Here is a 9333-nt window from a genome sequence, read left to right on the forward strand (position 1 = left end):
ATGTCATTTTCTTAAGATTAATATAATCAAGGAATTTATTTCCATTAATATAATCATGGAAATTAATTAGTCATTTGCTGACCGACCGTTGGTGTTTCCCTTTAGGGTTGCTCACCCACTTAAAATGACAATATTGACACTAGTAAAGTTAAGAAAAAGGCAACCACATCCCTTACATCACAATCTTCAAATTCTCTTGTGGTAAATTAAAACCCAACAAACCCAGATGCTGCAAGTGCAAATTCATGTCTTTGTCACCTGCTATAAACCCAGCAGCAGAACTGAGGGACTGAAATGGAATTTAATGCATTTCAATGGTTTTGGAGGTGCATGTTTCAAAAAAGATAATGTTAGGAAGACCAAAATTTTAAATCAAATGATGTGTCACCAGTAGAAGCAAACACGTTTTTAGAGTCAAAAATAATCAAGAGGCGACACGTGGATTTTTGGGTTAAAATGACAAAATTACCCTCAAGGGCCGGCCATGCTCTATAAATTGGACCCCATTTTCTCTAAAAAACTAAGTGACACACTCTTGCAAAACTCTCAAAAACTCTCAAAAACTCTTTAAACACTTTTCTCTCTAAATTCTGACTTTGGCATCGGAGGTTCTTCGGCCAAAGCCTCCCCCATTTATCGTGGGCACGTGAGGCTATTGGTCTTAATCAAAGGTGTTGATTGTTTTATAGGTGTAATTTTGTCAAAGAAAGAGAAAGCGAAAATTTGCATCCACAACGTTGACACTTAAGTAATAATCCAAACATCTATAATCATAACATTTGATTTGTAAGTTTAGTTTAAAAAATTTGATCCCTTTAGTATTACTCCTTAGAAATGAAGTACATTGGGTGGGAATCTGAAATTCTGAAGGCTCTGCTGTTTGTGATGGGCATTTGTGGAAGGCTGGCAGCCAAGTGACAACGGCCATTGGGCAGTGGCCAGTTGTTTTATTTCGGACGAAATTAAAATACTGGACCAAGATTGGGTATATACGATAAAATATGTACGTAAAGCTTATGTGGGTCCTTATCATACAAAAAATTCAATTAGAATGATAGTGACAGAATTAAATGATTTAATATGATAATCCCATAGGGGCAAAATATACAAGCTCAGGTTTTTTGAGAAAATACAAGCTTACCTAGATTAATAATAAGTTTTTTTAGTTAAAATAGTCCATGAGAATAATATAACTCCTTACTTTAGTCCCTAAGATTTAAAATCGATAGAACTGATCTGTAAGTTTATCCACCATTAATCATTTGGTCATTCTGTGAAAAATATCCGTTAAATAGGAATAAAATGACAAAAATACCCTCAATTTTTGTCAATTCATTTTGTCCCATCGCTTATGAAATTGAGGGTATTTTTGTTATTTTATTCCTTATTTAACAAAAAAAATTTCACCGAAGGACTAAAATGAGTGATAGTGGACAAACTCAAGCGTCGTTTCTATCGATTTCAAATTTCAGAGACCAAAATAAAAAGTGATGCCAATTTCAAGAACCATTTTAGCTAAAATGTCTTGCTAATAATAGACCTATGATTAAGCATTCAGGTAATACAAACTTAAATGGACTTCAGAGAAGTGTAACAGAACCAGTTTGAGTTTTTTTAGTTCTTTTTTCCCCTTAAAGAAAACAAAATATAAGTTAAAACAATGTTTATCACGAAGAGATAATGTTGTGAATTCTTATAACAAAAAACGAAATAGTTATGTTTTTCTTCTTCGACAAGTTACAAGGAAAATATCCGCGACTCACTTGCTCATAATCTACGAGGAATTAAAGTATTCCACACTACACTCTCACATAGTGCATAAGGTTGTAAAAGCAGTTAAAAACATTCATTTAGTTGGAAATTACACGTTTTAAGTTGGTTACTTATTTGTAGAATTTACATAGACAAGTTGGTAAAAGGAGGACGAGACTTTGTCAAAAACTATTAAATATGAAGAATTTCAAGGTAAACATTGACAAAAAAAAAAAAAAAAAAAAAAAAAAAAAAAAAGGAATTTAAAGATAAACAAGAGGAGACGTGATTTTTACATATTTTTTAAAGCATCTTCAAATGAAATGTCTAAAGTGCCCAATAAACATACAATTGTAAAAAATGGTAGCAAACTCTTTCCAATCGAGGCTTCAGTTTCTTACGTGGCGCTGAGTCATTTGAAGGCAAGGCCTTCTGCTGTCAAATTTGACAGCAAATGCTAAATTTATTTAATGAATGTGATGCAATATATTATAGAAGTTATTGTTTGTTTCAAGTATTTGATTGGTTATCTAGATAATTGGACTCCATAAAGAGATAAAAAAGATTATAGAATGATATTATTATTTAACACACCGTGGAACAAAAAATTGTATAAAATGTCAAATTGCCACACAGGCCATCAAATATCATTTTGATGTTTTAAATTTGACATTTTCTTTGGAGATTCTTTTAGCTTCTCACACCCGTCTATATTAATGATCATCACAATGAATAAATCTAACGGAATTAAGGACCCTAATGTATGACCAATGACTTTCCAAATTTTTATAGGAAATTTAGATACAACTGGACACACATGAAGGAAAATGTTAAACTTGAAGATCTGAATCAAATCCAAATAAAATCTCAAGTGCTGTGCTTTGTTGGAATTTGACCAAGAAAAATACTAAAATACCTCCTGAAAACAGAATACCATAAAAGCACAAGGGCCTGTATGTCAAATTCAAAGTTTCATATTTACTGTTCCCTTAACCCAATACAGAACCATTATTAAAATTAATTAAGAAATAAAAAACCATTTACCAAATTAAATTTATATTTGAATTAATTAATAAATTATCTCAGTGAAGCTTCTCCTTCAATTTTTTTTTTTTACATAAGTTATAAATAATATTTTCTTCCCAATATTTGTTTTGAAAAAGTTAGAATACATGTGTCATCTCTTTCCCAAAGATTGTTACAAAGAGAGAAGAAAAAGCTCTCCAGATCTGCTTCGTTTTCTTCTCTTTTGTTACATATTTTCCAACCCATTTCCCAAAACGGACAGTCCAAGACTCCAAGCTTCTCTGAAATCCATTCCACCGAGTCGAACTCGCACTGGTCTAACCGAGTCAACTCAACCGACCACACTCTGTTTTCATACTCTGTTTTTTAAGCCAATGAGCTAGAACTTGAAAAGCACAGAGCTTGGTTCTCAGTGGGAGTTGGTTACTGCAGAAATGGCGATTTTCCGGCGGATTGTGCCGGAACTCCGGTGAGTGTTGGAGTTCCGGTGAGGCTTGTTGTGGGTTTTTGAGTTAGTGTAAAATGTTCAAGTCGGCGAGATGGAGAACCGACAAGAGCAGGATCAAAGAAGTCTTCAAACTGCAGTTCCGTGCAACTCAGGTTGGTCTAAACTCAATGTCCATTGAAATTCAAGCTTTTTGATTGTTTTTTCCCGATTGGGTTTGTTTGGTGGCTGAGAAAATGCAGGAAATGAAACACAAACAATATTTTTCTACCATTGAGTGTCTAAAAACAGAAAAGTTGGAAAATTCATATGCAATTAAAGAGTGTGTGTGTGTGTGTGTGTGTGTGTGAATGTGATTGAGGTTTCCGGAGGATTATATGTAAGGTAGTGTTTGGTTTTGTGATTTCAGGTGACACAGTTGGGTGTGGATGCATTGCTGGTATCTGTGGTTCCTGTGGATGTGGGGAAGCCAACTGTGAAATCAGATAAAGCTACAGTTCGTGACGGGAATTGTCGATGGGAGAATCCGGTCTATGAAACAGTTAAATTCGTCCGCGAGCCAAGAACCGGGAAGATCAAAGAGAGTGTCTACAACTTTGTTGTCTCAGCTGTATGAATTGTTTTGTTAGATTTTGTGTAGTGAGCATTTGGTTCTGTTTATGAGTATCTGATTTGGTTGTGTTCTGTTTGTGTAGGGACCGTCCAAGGCTAGTGTTCTTGGGGAGGTTTCTGTCGATTTTGCTGACTATGCCGAGGCTACTAAATCGTCCTGTGTATCTCTCCCCCTCAAGAATTCAAATTCTAATGCAATTATGCATGTTAGTACTCTCCCACTTTGTCAAATTGTTGAATGTTGGACAACCGTTTGATTGCTGTTTCTTATCGAACTCTTGTTTATGTTTTCGAATAGGTTACCATTCAAAGGTTGCAAGCAAATGTTGATCCGAGGTATATACAAAATGTTGTGGTTATGTTCTTTATTTTTTGTTGAAGTTTTCCATTTTATGTCATCTGATTTTTTATTTTGTTTTGTTGGAGAAATTTTGAAGAGAGGTAGAAGGCGGCGAAGATGCAAATGCTAAATCCCCGGATAGAAGCTTCAAGAACCTCTTAAGCAATAAGGATACGGATGAAAGCGTTTCGATTGTGAGTTTTCACTTAAAGCTTCAAATGTCATTTGTTTTTCTGTTGAAAAGTTTTCATTTCGTTATTGTTTTTCAAAGTTATTGCTTCTTTCCGTTGAGATGGTTGGAGGCTGGGTGGATAGGTGGTAGTAAAATTCATTTTTCGTTTAATGCAAACGTCTTCTTTCTACTTTTTAAAAAGTTTTCATGTCAATTCACAGGATGAGGGGATTAATAGAACCACCCAAATTGCAGAGCTCAACCGCAGAGCATCCATTGGATCTGACATAACGTTGTCAAGTTCTGATAGCGGCTCTGGACTTGATACTCCGCGAGAACTTGGATCAAGAGATCCTTCCAACTTTTTGTCGTCTTTGAGTCACACCTCAGTACAACATCAACATGCTGTTTATACCCGAACAACAACCTATGATGACAATCAGCGATCACAATGGGCATGGTCTGCAGGTTCAGAACATGGAGTAAGTACTGATTGCTCAACAAAGAGTTCTCATGACACCCTTCCAAGAGAACGGTCTCAACAGTCTTCAGATGACGATATTGAAAAGCTAAAGGCTGATCTTGTTGTTCTAGCTAGACAGGCAGATATGTCAGAGCTAGAATTACAAACATTAAGGAAGCAGATAGTAAAGGAGAGCAAAAGGGGGCAGGATCTTTCAAGAGAAGTCATTAGCTTGAAAGAGGAACGAGATTCTTTCAAGGCGGAATGTGAGAAACTAAAGTCCTTTCAGAAACGTATGGATGATGCAAAAATTAGAAACAGGTTCCAGTTAGAAGGCGGGGATCTGCAGGCTCTTGTTGATGAAATTAGACAAGAATTGAGTTATGAAAAGGACCTGAGTTTCAATCTCCGTTTACAGCTCCAGAAGACGCAAGAATCAAATTCTGATTTAATTCTTGCAGTACGAGACCTGGAAGAAATTTTGGAGCAGAAAAATAGTGAAATAGCCAATCTTTCCAACAGGCCAGAATCCTGCAGGGAAGCTGCCGGGTTGAAGGCAACCATCTCTAAAGGTGGGACAAGTGAGGATGAGGTGCAATTAGAGCTGGAGGATCTTGTTCAGGAGCACAGCAATGCCAAGAAAACACACATGCTCGAGAAACAGATTGCCGAACTCTATGGTGAAATAGAAATCTATAGGAGAGACAAAGATGAGCTCGAGATGCAAATGGAGCAGCTTGCACTGGACTATGAGATACTGAAACAGGAAAACCATGACATCTCATATAAACTAGAGCAAAGCCAACTGCAAGAACAACTTAAGATGCAGTACGAATGCTCGTCTCCCTCTGCTAGCATAAATGAACTCGAATGCCAAGTTGAGGATTTGGAAACAGAACTGAAGAAGCAGTCTGAAGATTTTTCAAATTCGTTGGCTACCATAAAGGAACTTGAGTCCCATATCAAAAGCTTGGAGGCAGAACTGGAGAAGCAGGCACAAGTGTCTAAAACTGATTTAGAGGGTGTGACAAGTGCCAGAGTTGAGGATTTGGAAACGGAACTGAAAAAGCAGTCAGAAGAATTTTCGAATACGTTGGCTACCATAAAGGAACTTGAATTCCATATCAGAAGCTTGGAGGAAGAACTGGAGAAGCAGGCACAAATATTTGAAGCTGATTTAGAGGCTGTAACATGTGCCAAAGTTGAGCAGGAGCAAAGAGCCATCCGAGCGGAGGAGGCACTGCGAAAAACTAGATCAAAAAATGCTAATACAGCTGAGAGGCTTCAGGAAGAATTTCGAAGACTCTCAGTGCAGATGGCCTCAATGTTTGATGTAAATGAAAAGGTAGCTTTGAAAGCAATGGCAGAAGCCAGTGAATTGTGTGCGCAGAAGAGTCAACTAGAAGAAATGCTCCAAAAAACGAAGGACGAGCTCCAGGAAGTTAGAAATGATTACGAGACAAGGTTGCAGAAGCTCTCTTGCCACTTAGACGAGAAAACCAGACAGATCGAAGAGATTGTATTGGAAATGGAGGACAATACCAAGCAGCTCGGCCATCAGCAGAAACAAGAGGAAGAAGTAAAGGGAAATCTCTCCCAGGTTATCTTACAGCTCAAATCTCAGATTGAAAGGCTTACGGCAGAGAATAACAGCCTTTCTGGGCAAGTGGAGGAAAGCAAAAATTTGAGAGCTGAGTTGGAACAAATGAAGAAATCAATTGAGGAAGCTGAAATGCGGATACTAAGAGGAAATGTGGAAAGAAATGAGCTGGTAGGTACAATTTCTATTCTTAAGAAGGAAGCAGAGAAGTCATTGGAGGGTTTGAATAGAATGCAGCATCTCAAAGATGAAAAGGAGGTAACAATTGGACTCCTAAAGTCGGAGACAGAAGAGCTTAAAGCTCGGTGTAAGGACTTTAAACATGCTATATATGAGGATGAGGTAGAGAAAGAGAAACTTAGAAAGCAGGTATTTCAGCTTAAGGCTGACCTGAAAAAGAAGGAAGATGCGTTCACTACCGTTGAAAAGAAGCTCAAGGAAAGCAATGGGCGCGCAATAGTTTCTGATGGAATTAAAACTACTCAGAGAAACAATAAGTCTTTGCCAGTTGCTCGTGGTTCGAAAGAGGTTGCAAGTATGAAAGAGAGAATAAAATTGCTTGAGGTAAAATTTAAATTGCAAACAGTATATTGAAACAATTTTGGTATAGAACTTTTTTACGAAACATAAACCAACAGAAGATCTAGTTATAATTGTAAGAATGACACAGCATAGTCTTTGCGAACTTCAAAACCTGCGTCTCAACTTCTGAACTTTTGACTTTTTTCAGGGACAAATAAAATCAAAGGAAACCGCTTTGGAAACCTCAACTGCTGCATTTTTGGAGAAGGAAAAGGATCTTCAGAACATAATCGAAGAATTAGAGAGCAGGGTGGAAGAAATAAATCAGAATAGTGCATTTCAAATGGTAAGCAAACCTTCCATATTGTGCAATGCATCTGATACGGTGCTTAAATTCGATTATGATGGATACAAGAAAAAATTGTGTATATAACTATATTTTTCTAAAGGTAAAATACAAAATTGAGGTTTTATGCCTAGGCGCAAGCTTATGAGGTTTGGTTATTATATCGTTTATAAGAGTTCACATGCGGGGCTTATTGATTAAGAACATAACGTCGAGGTTACGCTCTTCTTGTTCTAGTTCTTCTCCACTCCCCTCTAGTGGCTTTTGCTTCTTATTGTCCAATCTCTCTGTTTCTCTGTTTGCCTTTAAATGATGTCATATTATATCTGTAATGATTGGTGAAATCATCTTTATCATACAGGTAGCTAAAGATGCCACTAGCGATGAGATTGCATTGGAGCAAGAACCAAGTTTTTCCACTGCTGATAGCAGGTACGGCGACTTATTAACTGAATTAGCATCACTGAAGGAGAAGAATATATCAATGGAAAGCGAACTAAAAGATATGCAAGAAAGATATTCGGAGATAAGTCTCAAATTCGCAGTGGTTGAAGGTGAAAGACAACAGCTCGTAATGACAATACGCAACCTCAAAAATTCCAAGAGGAGCTAATAACTGTTTTTCGATTACTGGAACCGTAGTACCATGTATAGTCGAAACAGCAAGGTATGCTTACACCAAAAGTCCAGACCTGATAGTTCATTGTGTCTGCCCCATTGGCTTCATTTCAGTTTTACCTAGCTTTGACGTCCATGCCCTTGTTTTTATTGTAATTCTTTTAAAGCTTATCAATCTTTCCATGTCCAATATATATGACAATTTATATCATATTAGCATAAGTAGAGTTTTACAATCTCATATATACATGGTTTTTGCACTTCTGGGCGAGAGTGCAGCAGTTTTATGGCCAAGTTTCTTGCTTTCTGATTCAATCTGTATTGTATGCCGTACTCCTTTGGCCGGCATTAGGCAAATCTTCGGTTAAACTTCATCAGTTCAGTTGTATTTGGGTCGGTTAGGTACTTCAAATTGGAAGATATACAGTCGGTTACATGTTAGAATCTGTGCTTGAGTAATCTCTCCTCCAGATGAAGTCTAGTTGCATATAAAGAAAATTTCAGATGCTGCTAATTTGCCATTTTTGCAATTGCTAACAACCTGTTGCTTTCTCTGTTGTCCTACTCCTACCGATGCATGCTTATCTGCTGCAGAAGATATACAATGCTCCGAGTCAAGATCAACAGACATTTAAGTTCATTAAATGAAGAAAAGAACACGGTTGAGCACTAATTTTATGATTGCTTTCATAGCCCTTCCAACTTGGGAAACCACACGTTTTCTTCTCAAATATCGTAAGGTGAAGCTTGCCGCGGAGATCCATGAGAGAAACTTTGTCGCTGTGTTTGTTGTCGTCATAGTTATCGATCCGATACACAACTTGACCCTTTGCATCAAATGCGGTGCATCCGTTTCCTTGTATCACAAGCGATTTCATCCATAGAGTGAACGTCGATGTCACATACTTGGAAATTTCGGCGCCAATTTTCATTAATCAGACTAAGACATGCTGCGGCGTCGATTGATTGCTTCAATTTAACTTGCAAATTCTAGCCTGACTGAGGCCCAGTTTGATATTGTTTTTTATCATTAAAAATTGCGTCACTTTAAACTTAAGCTGTAAAAAAATGTTTCGTAAAAATAAAATATACTATTTATTTTAAAAGCAATCGTCTTTAGATAACAACTTTCAAAAGCAGCCAAAAGCTACTTTAATAAAAAAAAAAAAAAAAGAGTTGAACCTTTACTATATTTTTAATTCCTGTAATAAGCTTAATAATTTGTTTTTTTAGTACATTGATATTTTTACACCAAAGGAAGGGGAGTTCGACTAAGCTACACAATAGACAACCTAATTTGGTATCAAATTCGCTATCCACAAGATTCAAACCTGATCTCTTCACTTTCAAATGAAGAGGAATACCACCAGACCGTATTAATTTTAAACAATGATATTATTTATTTTGTAGCTGTTTACTCTTAAAGCACAGTAATCC

The 9333-nt window shown here is 36.8% G+C and overlaps 1 protein-coding gene across 1 annotated transcript; it reads left to right on the top strand.

The window, feature by feature from the left end:
- Positions 1–2909: 2909 nt before the first annotated feature.
- On the top strand, positions 2910–8190 carry LOC125479743 (myosin-11-like). Its single transcript, XM_048589538.1, has 8 exons — positions 2910–3378; positions 3633–3833; positions 3919–4041; positions 4134–4171; positions 4273–4369; positions 4569–6974; positions 7141–7278; positions 7640–8190. Exons 1-8 carry the CDS (start codon positions 3301–3303, stop codon positions 7889–7891), a joined length of 3333 nt encoding a protein of 1110 aa, XP_048445495.1. The 5' UTR covers positions 2910–3300; the 3' UTR covers positions 7892–8190.
- The last annotated feature ends 1143 nt before the right edge of the window (positions 8191–9333 follow it).

This window comes from the organism of the source record quoted next, unplaced genomic scaffold (assembly GCF_019419815.1).
Source record: "Pyrus x bretschneideri cultivar Hongxiangsu unplaced genomic scaffold, Pyrus_bretschneideri_v1 Contig3, whole genome shotgun sequence".
NCBI lineage: Eukaryota > Viridiplantae > Streptophyta > Magnoliopsida > Rosales > Rosaceae > Pyrus > Pyrus x bretschneideri.

Bases quoted from the DNA above. Each gene is read 5' to 3' on its own strand.
- LOC125479743 (XM_048589538.1), top strand. From the start codon at position 3,301: ATGTTCAAGTCGGCGAGATGGAGAACCGACAAGAGCAGGATCAAAGAA. The intron at 4,042-4,133 runs GTTAGTACTCTC...GTTTTCGAATAG, and splicing joins ATTCTAATGCAATTATGCAT to GTTACCATTCAAAGGTTGCA. The intron at 4,370-4,568 runs GTGAGTTTTCAC...GTCAATTCACAG, and splicing joins CGGATGAAAGCGTTTCGATT to GATGAGGGGATTAATAGAAC.